The sequence below is a fragment of the Brachyhypopomus gauderio genome, chromosome 2, assembly GCF_052324685.1.
Source record: "Brachyhypopomus gauderio isolate BG-103 chromosome 2, BGAUD_0.2, whole genome shotgun sequence".
NCBI lineage: Eukaryota > Metazoa > Chordata > Actinopteri > Gymnotiformes > Hypopomidae > Brachyhypopomus > Brachyhypopomus gauderio.
In genome coordinates, this window is record NC_135212.1 from 4,592,104 (window position 1) to 4,617,984 (window position 25,881).

The window sequence follows — 25,881 nt, forward strand, 5'->3', positions numbered from 1 at the left end:
TCTCTCCTTGAAGTTCTTGATGATGCGATACATTGTTGACTGACGTGCAATCTTTCTAGCTGCGATACTCTTCCCTGTTAGGCAATTTTTGTGCAGTGCTATGATGACTGCACGCATTTCTTTAGAGATAACCATGGTTAACAGAAGAGAAACAATGATGACAAGCACCAGCCTCCTTTTAAAGTGTCCAGTGGTGTCATTCTTATTTAATCATGACAGATTGATCTCGAGCCCTGTCCACATCAACACCCACACCTGTGTTAATGGAGCAATGTTACTGAAACAATGTTAGTTGGTCCTTTTAAGGCAGGGCTGCAATGAAGTTGAAATGTGTTTTGGGGGATAAAGTTCATTTTCTAGGCAAATATTGACTTTGCAATTAATTGCTGTTAAGCTGATCACTCTTTATAACCAGTGATGGCTAAGTTACCTTGAGAAAGTAATCCGATTACTGATTACTCCTTTTAAAAGTAACTTAGTTATGTTACATATTACTTGATTTTAAAAGTAACTACGTTAGATTACAAGTTACTTTAGTAGTTACATTCAGCAGCAAAATAAATTTTTCTAATACTCACTTTATTGGAAGTGCATTTTTAACAGTAACAATGTATTGAAGCAGGTTCGGTAACCGAGGCAGAAACTGCTTAATCCAAAAATCCAGAGGAGGGAAACTTTATTGATAATGCAACCCTGGCGCGCGCAGTGCCCCCCCCCCCAGTGTCACTTAAAGGGCGAGACTCGCCGTGAGGAGTAGTAGTCGCTACAGTATCTCCTGACATTACGTTTGTGTAGCTGCGCGGTATTATTTGTAAATTTATTTGTAAAAGTAATACAAGCGAACTGGGGTGGGTTTCCCAAAACGTACGAGGTTAAGAAGTACTTAGCGCTACGAACGTTTCGGGAAACCCACCCCTGTACAGTCAGACAGCTTGTGAAACGAAATACCATTACAATTTCAAGCATTTTAAAGTAGGCGACGTTAGTCAAAATTCCAGCACTTTTCAAACGTGGAACACAGTGCAACATTAAAATTCTTCAGGTAAATGTTCCTTCCCCTGTTTTTGAGGGGTGTTTCTTTACACTACCACACATCCTTACGGGAGGACACTGCACAGAATGACGTGTAAAACGCGCTCGCGCTCTCACAGGGTCGCGCGCAGCGTGCGGAGGCGAGCGCTACGGTCAGACGCAAAAGTAGAACTGAGCCAAGAAGAAAGCAAAAATATATATATTTTACTAGGGAAAATAAAAATAGTAACGCACAGTTATTTGGATAAGTAACTTTATATTATAACGTTATATTACTCATTACCGAAAAAAGTGGTAAGATTAGAGTAACGCGTTACTAAGTAACGCGTTACTGACATCACTGTTTATAACATTCTGGAGTATATGCAAATTGCCATTATAAAAACTGAAGCAGTTGACTTTGTAAAAATTAATATTTGTATCATTTTCAAAACTTTTGGCCATGACTGTACATCTACTACATCTGCTGCATCTACCCAAAACCTCTGAAATGGTAATGTAGATGTAACATCATTGACATTTTGAGTTGTGAGGTGGAGCATTTATTTTATGTGATAGCAGCACACAGTTTTTCAAATTAGCAATGCAGCCAACTTTAATCTCTAGGTCAAAGAACTCTTGGTCTATGTGGCATCACTGAGGCCCACATCACTCCCCATTAGCCTCGTCTTGTTATGTTACATGTAGAGAATTAAATCTCATCACATCACTGATATGTGAATCTTTACAGAAGTGAATCTTGAATTACTTTTTACAGAAGTATTTTCCTTTTTGATACTGGATTATGTTATGGGCACTGCTTCCTAAATAAAAACATTATATTTTACTTTAAGTATGTATATAGCCTACTGTAAAATGCCAGTGATAAGAGATCATGAAAAAGTAAACAATGTCAACAGAAAGTCTATAAATGTTTACACTAGAGTTTACAGGAAAAACAGGAAAAACAGTGTATTGTATTTTTTTTATTGTATCCTGACTACATAATGCCATTATATGTATTTAGTTGTTACCCAACCCTGTAGCAACGCTGTGGTTGATATTGTCTCTTTAAGGGCCAGAAAAGAACGTTGAAAAATTTACATAATCTTCATTTGTCTGAAAGGAGTAAACGTTAATAAAGTTTGATTAAAAGCTTTAGATATATTTGTCCAGTGAATGTGATCATGTGATCATGATTTGACTGAGTACCCACCTGTCTCACTGTCGCTGAGCCTGTAGGGAGACAATGTGGGCAACAGAGATGCTGTAGTAATGCTGAATAACACACTGAGGATTGATGCAGTCTTGAAATTAATATTTGTCCACAAGTGTTTTTGATGTTGTTCTCCCTTCAGTGCAACATGTCATTCACTGAGTACATATTTAATCACAGTAATTGTTCTCTTAATGCTCTGTGCATCAGTACGGCAACAAAACAGCAAAATTGATTCCCAGACCCCATGTACACACAATGCCCTTCAGTAATGGGTGTAATTCAGCATGTTGGCATCATGCTTTACCTTGTCTCCTTATTTTGCAGTAGACTGCTGTGATCACACCAACAGTAACCAACAGTAAACCAACGCCAATAAAGGAGTACACAAGAAATGCTATACAAGGAAACACACACACACACACACACAAACTGTAAAACCATGGGCCTATTAATATTGGGGCAATAGAGTGAAGGGGCAGAGGGGTCTCACCTCGTGGTAGCACTGTAGGAGCAGGTGTTGGGGGCAGGTGAACTGGGTACACAGACGACTGCACTGCTGGGAGGAAAAAGAAACGACCTGTCGTAATCTGTAATATGTTTTGATTTAAGATCACAGCGAGAGACCCAAAATTACATGTAGTGTTTGGGATTTCGGTTCACAGAGTCTGGTGATAAACTGCCATTAACACATTTCCTAGTATACACTGTAAAAAACAGAACTTAAAATTGCTCACCTTACTATGATTTTTAGTTTAGCTGAGCCAAAAATAATTGTACCATAAACTATAACAAAGTAATCAGCTTACTTTATTGAGTTTCTTGTTAAAAGTTGATCTGACCTTACAACCTGCATTGTGAAAATATTCAAATTGTAGTTGAACCCTAGTTAAGGCCAGGCCAACTCCTCTGCGCATGCTCAATTTGACTCCTTAGTTGAGAACGGGCGGGGTTTCCCGATTTCTGCCAGAATTGGACTCCGGACATCTTGAAATGGATTTCACCTACGCTACTCTGAACTGAATATTAATGTCCAAATGTGTTTTGTCATTTGTCTTATATGACCCAACTTCAGTTAGCTATTCTTAGTATTGAATTTAGAGATTTATGTATGTGAAATATACATTATCTGAACAACATATATTGTAGCGTCGGGCCAATGGGCGGTGCCAGAGGGTGATGTCCTTACCCATGAGCCCTTGCGGCTCTGGCCCTGTTATGCGTATTATGCAGTGTTTATGTCTGTATAGTGTTATTAATGATTATTAATTGTGTGTTATTAGTTAAGTCACCCCGGTCCATTTTTTTATGTACATGTGCATTATCCGAGTTCCCCCTCCATGTATGTGTAACGTTGCCGTCTTCATGACCTCCCCCTGTGTTTCATGTTCAAGGCCAAGCTATTTGAGGCCTTGAGTTTGATCTGATTGTGCCTGTGATTGCCAATTTTCTTGCGAGGTGAGAATAAAACCTCTGTTCTTGATAAGAATGGACTTGTCTGCGGCCTTTTTCTCCCACACCATGCCACAATGTAATAAGTTGGCACAACTTTAAAAAATGTTGAACTCTTGGTATGTAAAACTTGCATTTTGAAGTTCATATTGTAACGCAGCTCGCGCTGCGGAGCGAGGAAACGAACACAAACGCTGAGGAGAGCGAGATTTATTAAAGGGAATACCAAAACCATGGTCGAATGGACAGGCGTGGGTCAAACCGGGAGGGCAGCCAGAACAGGAAAGGTACACAGGCATACTAGGACAAGGCAACTAAACAAGACGGAGAAACATGGAACAGGCAGAGATAAACGGATAACGGAAGGCACAAAAAAGCGAACTCACGAACAGGATAACAGCAGGATAAGGATTTTTTTTTGAAAAAGCAGTTTTTACAGTCAGTTGAAATGAGTAGATCAGAAAGGTGTTTAAATTTTGATATTTATTGCACATCCACAGACCAGTGCAGGATAAAATCCTTTAATATCCCAAATCTTTGTAAAAAAATAAAAATAGTAAACAGTTACACTATAAAGTGCATTTACATCTATCAAATAAAATTAAATTCTCTCAATCTGAGACAACTGTTTGTTCACAACAGAAGTAAACTTAACAATACAACCTCTATTCTTAATTAAATAATTCAAATACCCAGTCTGGTAGACATTCAGGAACTTCAAGTATTTTCTTAAATAATGTTTATATCGCCACCTTGAAAATGCGAATTTTTCTTCGGCTTGCTCCTGACTCGCCATTTCTGTCTCTTCTCCGTTTGTGTCTTGTGCTTCGGCGCGCGTGTAAAAACACTGGCTCTGATTGGCTACCATAACGTTGCCTTAGCCAATCGCTTACTGACTTGTTAAGTTAAACAGGTGTTACCAGAGGTGGGGACTCGAGTCACATGACTTGGACTCGAGTCAGACTCGAGTCATTAATATTAAGACTTTTGACTTGACTTGAAAAAATATTCAGAGACTTAGACTTGACTTGGACTTTTACACCAATAACTTGGGACTTGAATTGGACTTGAACCTGTTTACTTGCAAAGACTTGAAAACGCATATTAATATTTATAAAGTGCGCCCCATTAATTTCATTTCCGTCCTTCTGACGCAGACCGGCGTTACACCAGATTCTGTGACCGTCGAGTTTTGTGGCCACAGGGGGCGCTATTTCACAGTTTTTGTTCAGAGGCACAAACGCTTTACGAATGCTACGTAAACTACACTGATGCACTTTCTTTACTCGTTTTGTTGGTATCCACGAGCCAATATATGACCAATTCTGACAGCAGCCATCAGAATATGTGACCCCACTGAATCTCCAGGTAACAATAGTAGCCTACACCGTGACCCCACAATAACAGAAAACAATGAAAAAATAACCCTAACCTTTTATTAGTCTATATTTAAACATTTTATTCAAATGTTTAGAATAACCATTCGTAATGACAGCATCTTGCTTACGATTAAGCTTGCTATTTTCTTGTAAAATGAAAACGAAACATTCTTGTTTAAGTACATTTATGTAATTAAGAGAAGATAAAATGATCTGTCATCTTTTGGCTGGCGGACACCAACAAAACGAGTAAAGAAACGCATCAGTGTAGCATTCGTAAAGCGTTGGTGCCTGTAAAAAAAAAAAAGACTCGAAAGGACTTGAAATTCCAAGTTTCCGACTTGGGACTTGACTTGACGGTTGCCTGTCTTGACTCGAGACTTGACTTGAGTTGACTGTCTTTGCTTGAGACTTGACTCGGGACTTGAGGATAAAGACTTGGACTTACTTGAGACTTGCAAAACACTGACTTGGTCCCACCTCTGGGTGTTACACCGAGAACTGTGACCTATCGAGATCTGTTACTCCTCACTAGCCTGGGCAGCGGTCCGCTCGCATTACTGTTAGTATATCAATATATAGTAACGCACCGCTTTTAATGACCAGTAACGTCAACGGCGTTGTAACGACAGGAAAAGAAATTAATTATATTATCCCGTTACTAACAAAATGACGCCGTTACCTATTTTTAACGGCGTTATTCGCAACACTGGGGACTAATATACACAGAACTGAAACAAGGAACAGGTGATGACAATAACACAGGGGCGTGGTAGATAATAGGAAATCATAGGGACAAACGAGCAGGGCGGGATCAACGGGCAAGGAACACAGACACGAGGGAATCCGGAGTGACAGCTAAGGGAGGGGGGCGCGGCCATACGTGACATTACCCTCCCTCAAAGCGTCCCACTCCGGGGCACGCAAGGGCAGACAGGACAGGAACCAGACTAGGACAGGACAGGGAACCACGGGGCATGACGAGAGACAGCGGACACAGGACAGACCAGAGGGACAGGACCAGACAAAACAGGACGAGGGACCTGGGGCATGGCAGGGACCGGAGACAGGAAGACTGGCCAAGCGGAGGGCCGGGGCATGGCAGTACAAACAGGACCAGGGACAAGGGGAGACCGGACAGGACCAGGGCGAGGCACAGGAGCGGGGCTGGACAGGACAGGACCAGAAACAGACACGGGAGTGGGGACAGGGCAGAGGCATACACGGAGGCAAAGACGCTATGGACAACAGAGACCGGGACAGGAACAAAGTGAGTGATAACTTGGGGAACAGACAAGGGGACCAGGACAGAGACGACACCACTAGACACTGACACAGGAACGGGCACAAGGACACGAACAGGCACACACACAGGAACTGGGACCAACACAAAACCAGGGACAGGACATGCTAGCAAGGGGAACATGGGAAACGAGACAGGACCACAGGGCAGAGCAGGGAGTACATTGAGTCCATGTCCAATAGAGGGCAGCACAGTCTCCGGGGAAACAGGCAGGGCCGGCAGACGGGCCGCGGGGACTGATGTGGCCGGCTGGCGGGCAGCGGGAACAGGCGTGGCCAGCATAACTTGAATAATTTGGAATTATTTGTAGGCAATACTTAAAATCTGAAGTTTATATACCTGTGAAAAATAAATAATTGGAACAAGAAATAATAAGTTGGCTCAACTGAGTGAATTTCTTAAAAACGTAAGAGTTTGAGTTGGGATCAAAACGTCGTGGAGTCACGTGGTCACCGCAAGGGATGTAGAAGGCTTCGACGAGAGCTCGGCATAATCCCCCAAGAATTTGAAGATTATCATACCTTAAATTTAATTTTTGAACTTTAAGTCAGTTTATTTTGGCCTTGGAAGGCTTCTAGCACACTATAATGGCAACCAGTACCAGAAAAGCAAACGCCAAACAGCCAACAACCCGTCTTTCTGATAACGACGAACTTGCTGAGCTAGTTAAGCTAGCGGTTGCCGATGCTATCAGGGAGGCTATCCCCACTCTCGTGGAAGACGTGGTGGCACAGTTAATAAATAAGACTCAGTCCCTGTTAGATACGCAAGTTGCCTCACTTCGTGAAGAAATTGTTTCTATGCATGCTGATGTCTCAAAGTCAGCCGACTATATGGAAAAAAATGAGAACCGCATGGCGGAATTGGATAGTAAGCTATCGACAGCGGTGAGCAAGCTTGAAGCACAGCATGCTAGATTGGAGGAGAAAATAGCGGATATGGAAGACAGGACGCGCAGGGATAACATTCGAGTTCACGGCATTCCAGAAAATGCTGAAACCGCAAATGCTCTTGCCTACCTCACAGAAGCTATCCCGCGCTGGTTTCCAGGGCTGCGCTCGGTTGAAATTATGCGAGCACATCGCATGGGCGCTCCAAAGGAAGACGCGAACGGCAGACCTGTTCCTCGTGTTCTCATCTTCAAGCTCCTCCGCTTTACCGACAGAGACAAGCTTCTTAAAGCAGCTCGGAGCAATATTGTGGAAGTCGAAGGGAAAACCATACGCTTTACTCCTGACTACAGTCCACACACTTTCAAGCGCAGGCTGGCCTACACTCCGACTGGATGGTCATTCTGAAGAAGCAAGGGTTTCACACGTTTCTTCTCTACCCTGCGAGACTCAAAGCATGTCGCGGAGGAGCCAGTCACATCTTTAACTCCCCGCAGGAGGCGAAGGTCTTCACTGAATCCGCAAATGAATAGAGTTTGATCACTGAGGTAATCAAGTCCGAGCATTAACTCATTGTACGAACTTTCACTTTGGTAGTGGTTGTAATGTTTATTAGAATTGTTAAATGCATCTGCTGGTGTGTATATTAATATACATGAACGTTATTTCCTTCCTTTTCTTGGTTTGCTGACTGTTCCTATTTGTATTTCAACATGGGCTATGTAGAAAGCTCATTGTATTTAAGTTTGGTAGGATATACATATAGTTCTGTACTAATCTTGGGGTGGGGGGAGAAGCCACACACGAACGAGGACGGTACATCACTTAAAAACCACGGGTCCAACTTTAGGGGGGAACCACACGAAGTTGGCATTTTCGGTAACTGTGCTAACAGAGTTTGGTTTTGGTATGGGAAGGTGGGGAGGGGATATGGCGACATGGTTAATTGGGGTGGGACGGATCTCTCTCAATGGTTTGTTTATTTATTGTACTTTGCACTGTTTACTCTCACTTTTGCTATTGTATTTTAATGTATATAGTAGTTAAGCGGACAATTTCTCACAGATTTGATGAGCAGCCTTCACATAACTAGCTGGAACGTAAACGGCTTGAATGGTCAAATTAAACGAACAGCCCTCATTGAATATATTAGGAACATTTGGTAGTGAAGATGGTAGAATCTCATATGTGAAGACAGTAATATCAGGGCGTAAATTTGCTTTTATTTCGGTCTATGCTCCTTCCCAATACGAGCCAGATTTCTTTCCTTATTTAACTTCGATTTTACTACAACTCCAGGAATACTCCCTCATTCTGGGAGCAGATATGAATGCACTTGCAAACATGGCACTGGATAAATCCATCCAACAAGCTACATCCTCCCAGATGAGAGCATCTAAAGACTTCCAAGGTTTCCTTCATGCCTTCAGCTTAATAGATTTATATAGGGTACTTAATACTACAGTTAAACTGTACACTTTCTACTCAGCAAGACATCAGAGTTATTCTAGGATAGATTACATGTTAGCTTCCCCCACATCATTTTCTAAACTACATAGTGCTGTACTTAGACCCTGTTCCCTATCAGACCATAGCATTGTTTCTGTGCAAGTCACGCTGTCAGGAGTGCCGATGAAAGCACCATGGTGGCGATTTAATTCTTCACTATTAAAAAATGAAGAATTCTGTATATTCCTCAGGGACAAACTTGATACCTTCATAGGTGTTAATACAGGCTCTGTTACTGACCCTAGATTTGTATGGGACGCCATAAAGGGATGTATTAGGGACTCCTCAATTGCGTTTGCCTCTCATCTTAACAGAGGTAAAATGAACAAGATAATTGAGTTGGAGCGTACACTTAGTCAGCTTGAAACTCAGCAACATGTTAAGCAATCTGGGATTTTACAAGGGAAAATTGCTGTGGTTAGATCTGAATTGAATTCACATTTGAGACATAGAGCAGAATTTTTGATCCATAGGACCAGAAGAGCATACTATTTTTATGGGGCCAGACCAAGCCATTTATTATCGTTAAGGTTGAAAAACCAGGAGAAATATTCAAATATTATGGCTATTAAAACACCTCTACGCACTCTGACTGACCCTCGGGACATCAATACTGAATTAAAAAATTTCTACTCCACTCTATATAAATCAGAGGTTGAGCTTAATACAAACTCATGTGCGCACTTCTTTGAAGGATCTGATCTACCCACCCTATCAGGCAGCGAGGCTGAATCACTTGGTGATGTCATTTCTTTAGAAGAATTGAAGAATGCTTTGGTAAATATGAAGACGGGCAAATCCCCAGGATGGGATGGAATTCATCCAGAACTTTACCTTTCCTTCTGGGATGTGCTAGGACAACCACTGTTAAATATGATTAACACAGCTATAGACAAAGATGCATTTAATACAAGTGTTAACATGGCTATACTTACAGTACTCCCAAAACCGAACAAAGACCCGACTCAATGTGGTAATTACAGACCTCTCCCTCTTGAACGGGGATGTTAAAGCATATGCCAAAGTGCTGGCATTACGATTGGAGGCCTATTTGCTGAAATTGGTACATAGCGACCAGACTGGTTTCATTAAAAATCGCTTAGCATCTGATAATGTGCGTCGCTTGTTGCACATTATTCATGAGGCAAACAATATTGAACTCCCTTGCTCAGTCCTATCACTCGATGCTGAAAAAGCATTTGACAGACTGGAATGGGACTATCTTTGGACCGCTTTGTACAGATTTGGATTAGGTGCACAATTTATCCGCATGATTAAAATCCTTTATGCAAATCCTTCAGCCATAATTAGCACTGGCAATATTCTCTCTTCTCGATTTTCCGTTTCCAGGGGGACTCGCCAGGGCTGTCCCCTGTCACCTTTATTGTTCGCTCTCTCTCTTGAACCACTTGCCCAAAAGATCAGACAACATTCTTTAGTGTCTACCATTACTCTTTGTAACACGGATCATCGAATATCACTTTATGCCGATGATATTCTTCTTTATGTAGGTAACGCTAATTCTTCACTGCCACATCTGTTGTCTACCTTTGATTGGTTTAGCACATTATCTGGTTATAAGATTAATTGGACCAAGTCATCACTGATACATTTAAATTCTAGTACATCACAAACAATTCTGCCCCCACAAATACCAGTAGTCAAAAATTTTAAATATCTTGGTGTGGAGATTTCCTCTTCTGTTTCTTCTATAGTCAAGACTAACTACCAAAATATCTACAGTCAAGTTGAGAAAGACCTTGAACGTTGGTCCACACTTCCAAACTCTTTACAATCTCGCATATCGATAATTAAGATGGACTTACTACCTTGTGTTAATTTTTATTCCTCCATGATTCCTGTTGCACCCCCAAAGGGATATTGGCAAAAGCTTCATTCATTAAGCTCTCATTTTGTATGGAAGAAAAAAAGACCTCGCATAAAACTCACTACGCTCCAGCGAGACAAGAGACAGGGTGGGTTGGCCCTACCAGATTTTAAGATGTACTTCTGGTCCTTTGTGTTACGCCCTCTTACTGTTTGGTTTAATCCTAATTCATTTGTCTCTTGGAGGCAGATTGAGGAAAACCTTTCTTCACCTCATAGACTACAAGACCTAATATACGCTAATATTCCTTTGAAGAAATTAAAACCGCGATTAGGTCCAGTAATGTCATGTCTACTCAAAACTTACTATGCTCTAATGAAACATGTACATGTAGGTCTTAAATGGCACAGACATACACCAATATTTAACAATTTTTCTCTTCTTAGGGGTAAAGAACCTTTTACACATCCGCAGTGGGAAAAACTAGGAGTTAAGGTTTTGCAAGATCTTTACAGTGAAAATGGTCTACGTGCTTTTAGTGATATACAAGCTGACTATGGTTTACCTGGATCATCCTTCTTTTTGTATTTGCAGTTAAGGTCAGCCATGAGGGCATACGGTGTCCCATGGGGTACAGGCCTGCCCACTCACCCCCTTCATAGGTTGCTGGCTGTAATGGGACCTACTAGGGGCATAGTATCAAGACTTTATAGATTTGCTTCTGAACCTCAGAGGTCCCTCCCAGTAGAGGTCACATGGCAGAGAGATTTGTCAGTCGAAACTGACGAGATTTGTTGGAGCGCAGTGTGGGAAAATATATGTAATACATCCAAAAACCCTGATCATTACAAATTCGCTCACAGGATGTATTTAACGCCTAGAAGATCTTTTTCGGTCTAAATGGACATTATTGCATCTTTTACATTCTGTCTACATTCTGTCTATATTGTTGTTGTTGTCATGGTGACCGGTGTCGGCCAGAGGAGGATGGGCTCCCCCCCTGAGTCTTGGTTCCTCTCAAGGTTTCTTCCTCATGCAAAAACTAGGGAGTTTTTCCTTGCCACTGTCGCCCTTGGCTTGCTCACTGGGGGCTAGGACTCGACACTTGTAAAGCTGCTTTGTGACAACAACTGTTGTAAAAAGCGCTATATAAATAAAATTTGATTGATTGATTGATTGAAGATGCTACTCTATGAAGATTATCTCATCTCCTAACTGCGATCTATGCACACTTAATGTTTCAGGGACATTTATACATGTATATTGGGATTGCCCTGATGTAAGCATTTTTTGGAAACAGGTATCTTCCACTTTATCCGACATTCTTGAAAGTACAATTCCACATTCTCCAGTGTTACTTTTGCTTAATGACGACTCGTCCCTAGACATGTCTTTACAGCAACAACGTACTCTATGGGCTGGGCTCACTGCTGCCAAGAACATGTTGGCCTTGTGGTGGAAACCACCACATTCTTTAGAGTGGCGAAGGTGGACTAATTCCTTTCTTGATATTATTCTTATGGAAAGATCGGCTGCTCAAATGCATGCAGCTAGCCCTAAAACATTGAGGGCTTGGGAAATGGCATACAGTGTAGTTAAAGGAAGAGTGCAGTGTGATTGACCATATCTATTTATATTTCTGTTTGTCTTTTTAGAGAAGATGTTTTGATTTGTTTGCTTTTCTATGATATGTTTGAAACATGTTTGAATGTGTGTTTGTGTACACACACAAAGATGTGCATGTGTATCTTAGCTGATATATAGAGAGAGATCCTGGGTAATTTGAACTGGGGGGGGGGGGGGGGGGGAGTGTCATCGGAGTCGCCAGGAGGAGGGTTTTTTAATGGTTAAAGAGATTTTCAGTTATACATTATGTGTATGGCTTTTTGTTAAGAAACAATAACATACATGCGCGTGTGTGTGCGTGTAGGTATGTATGTATGTATATAAGATGTACACAGAATGTATATCTCTATGCTTCCAATAGAAAAATTGATCACAAAAAAAACTCAAAATCGAGTACAGTAAGTTGCCTTGAAATTTTGAGTTTTCTCAACTTTTTCGTTTTTACAGTGTAGTTTTTCAGTTCTCAAAACCCCATCATAAAATCATGAGACATGTATCAGTGTGTGTATGAAAATGAAGTTTGACTGTGACTTATACAACACCATAAGGAAAAAAAAACAGAACTGAAAGACTCTACTCACCAATCACTCTCAGGTAGATCTGTGTCATATAAACCATGTATCCATGATCAGATTCCCAGTCTGATTCAGCTCCACACCAGTATGTACCAGAGTCCTGCTCTGTCACATCTCTGATGGTCACAGTCAGGATTTGATTTGTTCTGTCATCATATAGAGATGTGTGTTCCTCATTTATCCATTTTTCACTCTCTTTAACTGATGTATTATAAGTACAAACATCAGTGTCCACTATCTTGCAGAGAAACTTCGGATCACTCCTGTGGTATTCTGGGTATTTGCAACTGACATTCACAGTCCCTCCTATGTAGCCAGACTCATTGGATCTTCCATAGTTCAGATCTGTCAATTAAACAAAATCCAGTGTACATATTTTCATCATAAAGCAGATATGAATACAATTTATATTATCAGATGCAAGTTTATATGATCAGTGTAAAAAAGGACATCAGAGGCACTAGGATCTAGGATAATGGCACAGTTTTGGGGGCCTGAGAAAAGCCAATTACTTGGGGGGAGTGATTTCACTCCTTTGAAGGCCACGTCTGTAGTCACCTCGTTATAGGCCATGCCCCCTGCACGCACATGCAGTCACTTATTTAGAGTGTTAAAAGCATGGACAAATAACACTACTAAACTGAATGTGTTCTTAATATGTGTGTAATGAGAACATGTCCATAGTCATATTACTGACTTAAGAATAAGAACTACATAGAGAAAACATATATATAAATGCTAGGGGTGGGCATAGATTAATTTTTAATATCTAGATTAATCTCACTGAAATCTTGAAATTAATCTAGATTAATCTATATTAAAATGGCTCATATGCGTGCTACCCAAGTAATGACTAAAAGTCAGTTTTTGAGATAGGGTTTCTTAATAGAGAGGGTGCATTAGACCAGGGGCTCATCTCCTGTTTCCAAAATGCATCAATGACTGCTTGAGAAAACTGTTCTACTTTGATACTTGAAGAAAAAAAACATGCTCAATAAAATGTAGGCTACTCGTGTTCAACGGTTTATTCAGTTAAACATGAATTTGTAAGCCTACATTAAAAGGGGTTGATAACATGTTTATTCAGCTAAAGATGATATTTGAAATGTAAGCCAACATTTAGTACATTTAACCTCACGGATGTAATTTGGGGGGACTTTTTCAAAAGCCGGTTTTGGTCCTCTGCAGTTTTAACGGTTAAAAATAAATATTTAAATAGCGACGAATCTAGCGCTAGGACCATGCAGAAAACGACCGCTCTGAGCTCCGCTCCGGTAACACTTTACGTTCCTAAAAATGAATTTTCCATGAAGCAAACCTGGCGACTTCGTGGCTGCATCGATGTAAACACACGTACGAATTGTAATTCACAGGTTTGAAAACTCGTTCTCGCCCCTAGCAATTTGGTTAGGAATACAGCCGAGCTAAACTATCAAGTTGAAAGTCATCATAGTTCCTAACCCAACTTTAAGAATAGATTAACAGTGATAATTTTTATATCGCCCGATAAGAGTATCAAATTAACGAACGCCGTTAACGCCGTTAACGGCCCACCACTAATAAATACATACAAAGATGAAAATTATTTAGCATTTCCATCACTTCTTTGTTTATGTATCTCTAATTATTGTTGTTATGGTGTCAGCCAGAGGAGGATGGGTTCCCCCCTTGACTCTTGGTTCCTCTCCAGGTTTCTTCCTCATGCTCTTAGGGAGTTTTTCCTTGCCACTGTCGCCCTTGGCTTGCTCACTGGGGGCTTGGACTTGGACACTTGTAAAGCTGCTTTGTGACAACAACTGTTGTAAAAAGTACTATATAAATAAATTTAGATTGATCAATATCCATGCATATTTGTTTAATAAACAGTTATAATGGTATACGACACTCACCTGCCTTTACCTTCACCTCCACTACTGTGTATGTGTCTATCTGTAGATATTTATCCACTCCACACTGGTAGGTTCCAGTATCCTCCACAGTGAGGTTTCTCATCAACACCCAGAAGACTTTAGCACTGGTGTTATCATACAGAGAGAATCTGCCTTCATGCACCCATGTGTGTTTAACTCCTGTTTTAATTTGGTCAGCACATGGTCTAAGTTTTCCTTTGCAGAAATATTTCACGTTTGTTTCATATCCTTCTTCATATTTGCATTTGATCCTGACTCCGCCTCCTGAATATGCTGTCACCTTATTGGTGGACTCTCCTGTCACTGAAACACATAACAAACAACAATGTAGGCGAATTATTTTTTTCGTTTTTAAAATTCTTTGTTTTTAAAATCTATAAAGTGGCTTTCTTGATGGTCACCCAGATCCAATGACATCATGAAACTTGTGGTTCTTACCTGGGATCAGGTAGAGGGTGAAGACAACAATGATCTTCATTCTGAGATCAGGAGCACAGATACCTACACCAACTCCACTCCAGAAATATATCAGAGGTTGTGTAGCTCAGTGCCTGGTCTCTGAGTACTTTAAGGTCATGAAAGGATACTCACTTCCTCTTTATGCTCAGTGAGACAAATATATAGAGAGAGATAGAGATTCATAACATTGAGCATAATTGTGCTCAAGATGTTTCAAGTCCTTCTTACTTTAAAAGGGACATTAACAATTACTATTACAATTACTGTTAATTAAAATTACTATTGCAGTTGTATTTATTTCCTTCTCTAATGAAATAATGTGTGCAATATTACTGTGTAATAATACTGTGTAATATTCATGGTGTGCTTGTTCCTTCTGTGACGGGTAGGGTGAGCGAAAATAAATGGAAGCGATCACGCCAAGTCTCAGGGAAATAGGATGGTTTAATATGTAAAGTGCGCAAACCAAAACCCGTGAACTGATTCGAATTAAGGATATAATAACCAGCGGTCAACTGGTACAAAGACAAGACATATATAGACGAACAAACGACCCTCAGGTGAGACGGATCGCGGGCTCCGCCCACCTGAGGGACGAACACAACACCACACCCACAGGACAAGCTGCTGCTGTAGACGGGGGCGACCAGTAGGGGGCTGCCGTACCGTCACAAAACAAAGGGACAGGCAGGCAGGGACAAGGGACACCCCCTGTAGTCCCGGGGCTGTAACACACAACACAAACACAGGTTAGCTCACCTACCTGGGCGGGACCCTGGACCGACTGGGCCGTCAACAATACAAAACCATGCCCCGGTCGGTCACAGGGCCCTCACGCCGTAACCGGCATTAAGCCGCTTAGCCCCACAGGTGCGAGGACGACGGGCCAAGGCTCCTTGTCCGTCCAGGGTGTATGTGTGCAGGTTACCTCCCTGGGGCGTGGCTACGTCATCTCCTGGACCCCGTGGAAGGGTCTCCGTCTTGTGCAGGAGCTCTTCAGACTGGCTCCTGCCAGGTGGAGACCCCCACAAGGCCCAGGAACGCCACGATCCACCGCCAGGGAGAAGCACCTGCACATAAAACACAAATGCACACACACCAAACACAAAACACAAACGCGCACTGCCCTGATCCCCCCTACAATGGGGGAAGGGTCTCCATCTCAGCAGGGGACTTCCACCGGCTCAGGAGAACCCCCCACGTTCCTGGTCAGGGCCTCCTTCAGGAGCGACGCCCTCCGTGCCACGGGGACCATCACTGGTCCACCCCCAACACACACTCACGGGGGAGGAGCATGTGTGGAATTACACAAAACAAATCACGCAACACGCTAGGACAACACACACGCAAAGACTAGACAAAAACGGTGTACAGACGACGAACGGACGAGACCCGCACATGCGCGCTCGGTTTAAACACAACAGCGACATGCCTCTCGTGTTCGCAGTCTCTCCCCACATGAAACACAAGACACAACGGGCAGCGAGGCGACAGTGAGGAGCGGCTTCTGCGCTTTACACAAAACATTAAACATTTAACACCACGAGCACGCACACTGATCCAGACGCCCGTTCACACGTACACACTTTACACTCACACAACATGGAGTTTCCCGGGGAAGACGCCCCGGTCTTCGCTGTGCCACGCACAACACTAACGCACGGCGAAACTCTTCAGACAAACAAACAACGGACATGAAGAGCTTTCCCAGGGCAGTCTGCCCTGGTTCTTGCCGTGGTCCTCGCTACACACACACAAAACACATAAGCACGGCGAAGCTCTTCACACAAAACACCACGCAGACATGACCACGAACGAAGGAGAAAGTAAAGGAGACTGGCAGCTTCCGAAAGTGGCTGGTTATTCTGTGACGGGAAGGGTGAGCGAAAATAAATGGAAGCGATCACGCCAAGTCTCAGGGAAATAGGATGGTTTAATATGTAAAGTGTGCTAACCAAAACCCGTGAACTGATCCGAATTAAAGATATAATAACCAGCGGTCAACTGGTACAAAGACAAGACATATATAGACGAACAAACGACCCTCAGGTGAGACGGATCGCGGGCTCCGCCCACCTGAGGGACGAACACAACACCACACCCACAGGACAAGCTGCTGCTGTAGACGGGGGCGACCAGTAGGGGGCCGCTGTACCGTGACACCTTCTATATAGATTCAATTTTTTTCATGGTGATGTGTTAGACTATATATACTAGATCACTCAAACTTCCAGAGGACCTTTAGTTTTTAATTATCTGCACAGAAGCCTTGTATTTGTTTTGCACCTGCTATATTCAGATTTTAGACAGGAAATATTTTCAGCCAGTTTAAGTAAGGAAAAACAACAAAGGCAAAATACCTTTCAACTACAAATAAGTTACTCCACAGACTTGTTAGAATAAGAGACGTGTTCACTTAGCCCTTATTTATTGCTAATAATAGTGAAAACACATCCCTCTTGTTCCCTGTTATTAAAGGACTGTAACGTTCTGCGTAGCGCAGAGCAGGGAGGCAGACACAAACGCTGAGGAGAGCGAGATTTATTCAAGGGCACTCCATCATCGTCACTAAAGCAGTCAGGGGTCATAACGGGGGGGGCAGTCTGAATAACACAGATACACGGGCATAACGCAAACAAGGCAAACACGAGCAAGGCAGGGAAACACAGAGAACACAAACCACAGGCAAACAGCAATCCAAACTGGAACAAACCACGACAACCAAACATCCAAAACATCCGACAAAGGACAAGGGAGACTCAGGGGCTATAAAACAAGAACTGATAACAAGGAACAGGTGATGGCAATGACACAGGGGCGTGGTAGACAATAGGGAATTATCAAAACAAACGAGCAGGGCGGGACAAACGGGCAAGGAACACAGACACGAGGGAATCCGGAGTGACAGCTAGGGGAGGGGGCGCGGCCATACGTGACAAGGACAAATCAGGCAAGCCGGGTTCCTGGGGGTGATGTAGGCTTCATTCTACCAAACACCAACAAAGGGAGGAGGTGCATAGCTGAAGATCACTATGTTCTCATAACACATTATTACATCATAGCCTGTGTATATGTAGAAGAGGAAACTAAACAACAGCCTATATGTTACGGTGGGAGGAGGCAGACACGACGAGCAGGTATTTTAACATTTTATTGGTGCACAACGAACAAAGTGCAGCGCGAATAACGCAAGCACTTTCACACAGAACACTTAACGGCACGAGCTTTAGACTAAAGCCCTATCCGGACGGGATTAGTTTCTCAGGGGGTCCTGGGGTAATTTTCTCTTTTACGGGGGGTCCTCTGTGATTTTAATCCCGTCCGGAACGAGCATGTCTGTGTTTTTCTCAGACGTCCTCAGAGAAAATTACAGGCGGAATTACCTACTGTTTTTCGCTGTACTCCGTGGTCGTCTGGTAATTTTAGTCCCGTCCGGATTCACATGTCTGAGTTTATACATGCAGACATCACCTCGCGTTTAATAAAACAGCTATATGTCCACTGCCACGCACCGTAGTTACACGTTGGGCGCGCGTTTTCACATGCTATCACGTGACAAGGCGATGTCATGTGACCGAGAAAGCCAAAAACTCACGGGTCCTCCTGTTTTTTCAATTGCTGTCCGGATGCAAGAGTTTTATCACTGAGTACAAGGGTGAAATATTTTTCACAGACGTCCCCCTGAGAAACGAATCCCATCCGGATAGGGCTAAAGACGAGCACAAGACATTGCGCGAACGCACATTAAATAGGTGATTAACATATACCCTCGTGATCTCGAGACAAGGCACACGAACACGCTCACAGACGACCCACGCCCACGGAACTACAAACATGGACATAACTACACGCAGACAACGTATTGACACGCCCACAAGGAGGGGTCCGGAGCTGTCACCGTGACACTACATAGATACAGCACTATCTAAGTGGCAGGGGAACTTGTAAACAAACAAATAAATGAACAATTTATAAAACATAAAAATCTCTAAGCTAACAACCTCCTAGCATAGCCACATGAGTCCTCTTCTTTCTTAAACATCTCTGTGATAACATGTCTGGAACTGTTTGCTTTATTATGGAACTTCACTGCTGTATACGTGAGTCCTTCAGCAGATGTGCTGGAATTGTGGGTAATTGAGCTGTGAAATAAATGTACATATCATGGGAGTGTGATAATGGTTGAACTAAAGTATAAACAGTTTGGGAGTGATCAAAGGGGTTTGTGGGTAACTGGATTTGGGCATAAATACTTTGGGAGGGGTCAGAGGGGTTTGTGGATAGAGTAGACTCGAGTAGACTGTAGACCAGGGGTGCCCACGCCTTTTCAGCGTGCGAGCTACTTAAAAAATGACCAAGTCAAAATGATCTACCTACTATAAAAATGCAAAACAAATTTATTTATTCTATATTATCATTATGTAAGTTATTATTATTACTATTTAATAGTGTATTCTTTCTTTCCTTTTCCTTTTAGGATAAATAAAGTATTTTATTATTTATATTTATATGTAACTGTATTCCTCATAGCTGGACAGCTTTGATTGAAGATAATGTTTCTGATTTGTTTCTAAAGTCTCGGGACAAGGAATTAGCGGCTTCATCAAATGCCTCTTTTATCATCTCTGCATCTTGGAAGGACTTCTTGTGTTTAACAAATAAGTGATTCACCCAAAATGGTTCTTCAGTGGCTGCCTTCGCTTTTGTGGCCAGATCTGAGTAAAATGACTGCTGTCTGGACAACTGGGATTTTAGTTCTTTCACCTTTCTCCTTCTCAGCTCACTTTTCGGGGGAAAGTCAATGTCATAATTTTTATGAACAGTCCGAAAATGCCGCTCAACGTTTCCCTTCTTTGGAATAGCAACGGCACACTGACAGATGAAGCAATCGCACTTAGAATACAACAGTGAAATATAGTGAATATGATATAGTGAAAAAAAAATCTTCCTCCCATTCTGTATGAAGTAGGTTTTAGGCTTCTTACTCGGACCAGCTATGGCACTCATATTTATACCCTTTGTTGTATTTAGTTTAAATAAATTGGAGGCTAGCTACGCAGCAAGGTAACTGAACATGTTAGCACGGTTTGACGCGCATGTGTAGGTCTCCCCTCAGAGTGCTCGGGATAAATGCCCTCTTTTGTACCTCTCCTCCCCCTCACAGTCTCGGCGGAGTACTCCGAGGGAGTCGGGCTCACGTCTTCCTCTTCCGGGCATGGCTCACCGTCAGAGTACTCGGACGGAGGCAGGCTGCCTTCCTTGTCCTCACACTCAGTGAGGTCCGAGTACTCGGACGGGGGCGGACTCGCTTCATCCCCATAACGCTCGGTGGGAGCCGAGCACAGGGATGGAGGAGGGCTGACATGTTCCTCACCCTCACCGTAATACTCGGTAGGGGCCGAGTATACGGACGGAGGGGAGCTTCCCCCCTCTTCCTCACCCTCGCCATAATACTCCGTGGGAGCCGAGTATACGAATGGAGGGTAGCCTTCCTCCTCTTCATCACCCTTGCTGTAATACTCGGTAGGGACCGAGTATATGGACAGAGGGAAGTTCTCCTCTTCTTCTGACCCTTCCTCCTCCTCGAACTCACCCTCTGGAGTCTTGTCTTCCTCTCCGCTGCAATAAAGCTCCACTGAGCTAGGGTCAACCAGACGTGCAAAAGTGGGTCTGGACTGACCGACGTGATACAGACATGATTTTAACGTCTTTCTGACGTCGCATGTTTGCTGGGTAGTCCCAACATGTTTTGCGTTGAGGTGGTAACGAAGTGTGGAAGTGCTCCTGTGATAAGCGAACTCCTTCCTGCATAAAGTGCTAATAACACTATTTGTGTTTGTACTTTCATTTGGAAGTTTCTTATATTTAAATTTCCCATCCACCAGCGTAGCCTCTTCAGTCATCTCCATCATGCTCATCTTATTGTGCGTCCATATAATCTGTATGTCTGGAACTCGTGCACTGAGAAACATTCCATGGTGCGAAAGTGTCTCATGCGTTAAATGTGTTAAAATGCGTTAATTTTTTTAGTTCGTTAATTTTCCTGTAATTAATTAATCGAAATTAACGCGTTAAAGTCCCACCACTACTTCATACATGCATAAATGTCTCTGTTAAAACTAATAACATGTCTTTTAACATTGGAATTTATCATGACATTAAAGTACAAAACAGTTGATCAAAACCAAATATTTTGGTGAATAAAAAATTTCAAATGGTTTTGAATATGTGAGTGTAAACACTATGGTACACTGTGAGTGTGTACACTATGGTACACTATGAGTATGAACACTAGAGTGTGTGCATGTGTGTTACCTTGTGTCTTCCTTCTCTTTCTGAGAGGCACTATGAGGAATGATGTTCCCATCAGAAGCAGCATCAGAATCACAGACAGAACACTGATCACAGTGGAAGATGGAGATCCTGCAGGAACAGAGTCATAATACATGAGCCAATCACATTGAACCTCTATCCTGGTCATGCAGTCGTGTCTGAAGATGACTGTGTGTGAGTAGTTTCACTCCACACTGTACAGTCCACTGTGTGTCAGCACCTGTAGGAGGAGAGGAAGAGTATGTGGGTGTGGATGATGAAGATGTGGTTGGTTTGTGTCCTGTAGACTGATGCATGATGATGGATGTGGTGATGAGACTTGAACTGCAATATCTGGATTTACACAAACTCAAGAGTGACAGATGGTCCATAACGTGACACACTGTGATAAGTCCATAATCACTCCACACTGTTGTTGCAGACTGTGGACATTCATAAAAGGAACAATTTGTCTCACCTGTGCTTATGTCTGTTGTAGGAGAGGACTGTAGTTTTAGATGTTGTGAGTACAGTTGATCTTGGTGATGAGCATGATGAAGATCCTGATGGTGCTGGCACTTGTGGTTCTGTTAATGGAGATGAAGAGGTTAACATTTAAAGACAAAAACTGTTATCGTCCTTCCCCTGTGCCCAGAGCAGTCCCCCAGGGGATTGTGGGTTTTGGTTGAGACTACGCTGTTTGCGACTGGTTGCTGCATCTCACGTGTGTGTGTGTGTGTGTTGACTGGATGTAAAAGCAGAGTATTGATTGTGAAGTGTCTTTGGATATAAGAAAGACACCACAGATGTGTATCTATTAATAATAATAAGAAGAAGAAGAAGAAGAAAAAGAATTACTGTTATGAGTAAATTTGAGGTCTGTATTATACACATAAACATACTTGTGTGTACATTAAACAGCTCACAGACATTCATCTAAAAAAGTACTCATATTTTCTCAGACATATGGATAGCTGTTTTCTAAGAAGGTGGACTCTGCAGAATAAACCATCGTGCATACAGTGATAAGCTACACTGAGCTACACACTCAGGCTTTTTTTCTGTTCCTCATTTAAAACACTATTAATATGACAATAACTTCTCCATTTAAACACAGTAAAATCAATGTGCTGTTTTAGACAGGCTGTTTAAACTTCTCAAAGATACAAAGTGTCTGGAATAACAAAGATTAATTGATTGTTATGTACAAAGTAGATCTGTACAAAGTAGATCCATGTATCCATGATCAGATTCCCAGTCTGAATCAGCTCCACACCAGTAGGCGTGTGTACCAGTAGTATGTACCAGAATTATTCGATTTGATTGATATTTGCAAGGTCACTGTGAAGACCTGATTTGATTCACCACTCTTTTTAAGTGGTGTTTTATAAGTACAAACAACTGTTTTCACTATCTTGCAGAGAAACTTTGGGTTTCTTCTGTGGGATTCTGGGTATTTGCAACTGATGTTCACAGTTCCTCTATAGCCAGTCTCACTGATGGACCTCCCATAGTTCAGATCTGTCAATCATAAACAGATCAAAATGTGCATTTATTAATATTGTTGTTATTCTGGCATTTACTATGCTAATGAATGCTAATAAAGGGAAATATCAGATATATTTAGTTATGCTAAAAGTAATTGTTTTCACACGACTGTGATGTTCATATGACATGGTGTGTGTGTGTGTATGTCTGTGTGTGTGTCCTACATGGACTGATATACTGTCCATGCTTGCATCCTTCCATGCACCAACACATGTACTGCATTAATAGGTCCCGCCCGCATGAGTTGGATTTAGCAGTTTAGTAGATGAATGTATGTTACATGCTACTCACCTTCTGTTACATTCACCTTCACTCCAGTGTAGGTGTGTAGTTGATCAGACACAGCAACACCACACTGGTATGTTCCAGTGTAATATACACTCAGTTCTCTGATAAACACACTACTACACTTCTGTTGTCATGAACTGAGAATCTGAGCTGATGACTCCAGTCAATGTTTGGGGTTTGTTGTTATTTGATCTAAACACCACTGATCATTTCCAATCTTAGAGAAAGATTTCAGTTTGGTTTTGTATTCATCCTCATATTTGCACTTGATGTTGACTCCTCCCCCTGCATATGCAGTCACTTAATTAGAGGCCACGCCCCCTGCTAAAAGCATGTTGACATCACACTGTTATAAAGAGTCCTGTATGAGAGCTTGTACTGTCACCTTCCCTGTAGTGGTAATACATGATGCTGGAAAGGGTAGTCTGATGAACAGGAGCAGTAGAGGAGAACACTCACCTGCCTTTACCTTCACTTTCACTGTTGTGTATGTGTCTGTCTGTAGAAATGTATCCACTGCACACTGGTAGGTTCCAGTATCTTCCACTGTGAGGTTTCTCATCAACACCCAGAAGACTTTAGCACTGGTGTTATCATACAGAGAGAATCTGCCTTCATGCACCCATGTCTCTGATGTCTGCTTTAATTTGGTCAGCATGTGGTATAAGTTTCCCTTTGCAGAAATATTTCATATCCATTCTGATATTTGCATTTGATCCTGTCTCCTCCTCCTGAATATGCTGTCACATCACTGGTGGACTCTCCTGTCACTGAAACACATCAGAGTGAGCATAATATGTTTGAGAAAGCTCACTGGTGACTTTTGGAATCACAACTAGGTCACTGATAGTATAAATGAGAATGCGTTGGAACTAAACTATAACAAATTGAATTGATTGCTATGGTTAGCTATTGTAACTAGATATCCCAACATCAAATCGTGATGACATTCCTGTGCAAATAACACTCGGACTTCATCTTACTGACAGCATTGATGATGATTCCTTACCTGAGATAAGGTAGAGGGTGAAGACAAAAATGGTGAACTTCATTCTGTCGTTCACAGATACCTCACTTCACAGCTCCGTCGCTGCCTGATCTGTGTCTTCTGCTTTTTATACAGAAATTTGACTTTTTTCCATGAGAGAGAGAGAGTGAGAGACAGAGAGAGAGAGAGAGAGTCAGGCACTATTTCTCCATTAACATTTGAATATTGACATCTTTTTAGCATGGTGGTGAGGTTGACAATTACATTTCAAACACGTTATCACGAAATGCAAAGCATATTAAACGAATAGCATGAACTTGATAATTCAAATTGGGAAATACATTTTCATTTCAATAAAGGCACAAATAAAGCATCAAAATGTCTTGAAACATGAAACATGAATAGACGTCCATCACATTGCAAATGTAAATGGAATTACTGCATTTGAATGTGAATTTTGAGCTCAAAGTTGCTTGTATGTGTGGAACATGTAAATGTATATTACATTTTCATTTTAATATTGATACAGAAAAACTTCCACAGGCTCACATCACCACTGAGGACAGCCTTCAAACGTTGGGAGGAAGCCAGACACAATACGTCCACTAGATGGCACTGTTGTGCCATTTAATTGCAGGGCTTGTTGCAGTCAGCAGAGCTAGTGTAAGATTTATTTATGTATTTGAATTAGGGGTGGGCATAGATTCATTTTTTTAAATCTAGATTAATCTCACTGAAATCTTGAAATTAATCTGGATTAAAATAGCTCATATGCGTGCTACCCAAGTAATGACTAAAAGTCAGTCTTTGAGATAGGGTTTCTTAATACAGAGGGTGCATTAGACCAGGGGCTCATCTCCTGTTTCCAAAATGCATCAGTGACTGCTTGAGGAAGCTGTTCTACTTCGATACTTGAAGAAAAAAAACATGCTCAATAAAATGTAAGCTACTCGTGTTCAACGGTTTATTTGTAAGCCTATATACTGTACATTAAACGGGGTTGATAACGTGTTTATTCAGCTAAACATGAGATTTGAAATGTAATCCAACATTTAGTACATTTAACCTGTTTTCGGCGTCTGCAACTCTTCCCCTGGGCTGCATCAGTGCTTGACCCAGCGTCAGCAGCATTAGCAAACGGGTGCTTTGCGTTTAAATGGTACTTTAGACTGGTAGAACTCCTACAATAAACTAATTCCACGTTGCATAAGGTGCAAACAACTTTAGTCTTGTCAATGTCTCCATTAGGAAGCTTCCTAAAAATGAATTTTCCATGAAGCAAACCTGGCGACTTCGTGGCTGCATCCATGAACATGTGCGATCTGTCGTGGGTGGTAATTCATAGGTTTGAAAACTTGTTCTCGCCCCCTACTGTGCAATTTGGTTAGGAATACAGCCGAGCTAAACTATCAAGGTGAATGTCATCAGTTTGCTTAACTATTTTGACCCAGTTCCCAACCCAATTTTAAGAATAGATTAACGGCGATATTTTTTTATATCGCCCGATAAGAGTATCAAATAAACGAACGCCGTTAAGGCCGATAACGGCCCACCACTAATTTGAATACATAAATTTGCAAAATGTTT

At 41.9% G+C, this 25,881-nt stretch overlaps 1 protein-coding gene across 1 annotated transcript; it reads right to left on the reverse strand.

Moving 5' to 3' along the window:
- Positions 1-560: 560 nt before the first annotated feature.
- Positions 561-24,410, reverse strand: LOC143484426 (polymeric immunoglobulin receptor-like). The gene is made up of 10 exons (XM_076983130.1): positions 24,316-24,410; positions 23,766-24,076; positions 21,949-22,057; positions 21,474-21,711; positions 14,679-15,002; positions 12,796-13,134; positions 2,721-2,786; positions 2,535-2,624; positions 2,228-2,247; positions 561-2,130 (listed from the first exon to the last, which is right to left on the reverse strand). The coding sequence occupies exons 4-10, from the start codon at positions 21,637-21,639 to the stop codon at positions 2,083-2,085; spliced, it is 1,053 nt and encodes a 350-aa protein (XP_076839245.1). The 5' UTR covers positions 21,640-21,711; positions 21,949-22,057; positions 23,766-24,076; positions 24,316-24,410; the 3' UTR covers positions 561-2,082.
- Positions 24,411-25,881: the final 1,471 nt, after the last annotated feature.

What these genes read in the sequence shown, in the direction of transcription:
- LOC143484426 (XM_076983130.1), bottom strand. Translation starts at nt 21,639, where the DNA reads ATGACCAGGATAGAGGTTCAATGTGATTGGCTCATGTATTATGACTCT. An exon ending in GGAGGTGAAGGTAAAGGCAG is followed by an intron (nt 13,135 to 14,678) that starts GTGAGTGTCGTA and finishes TTTAATTGACAG; the next exon opens with ATCTGAACTATGGAAGATCC. An exon ending in TCCTACAGTGCTACCACGAG is followed by an intron (nt 2,625 to 2,720) that starts GTGAGACCCCTC and finishes TTCCTTGTATAG; the next exon opens with CATTTCTTGTGTACTCCTTT.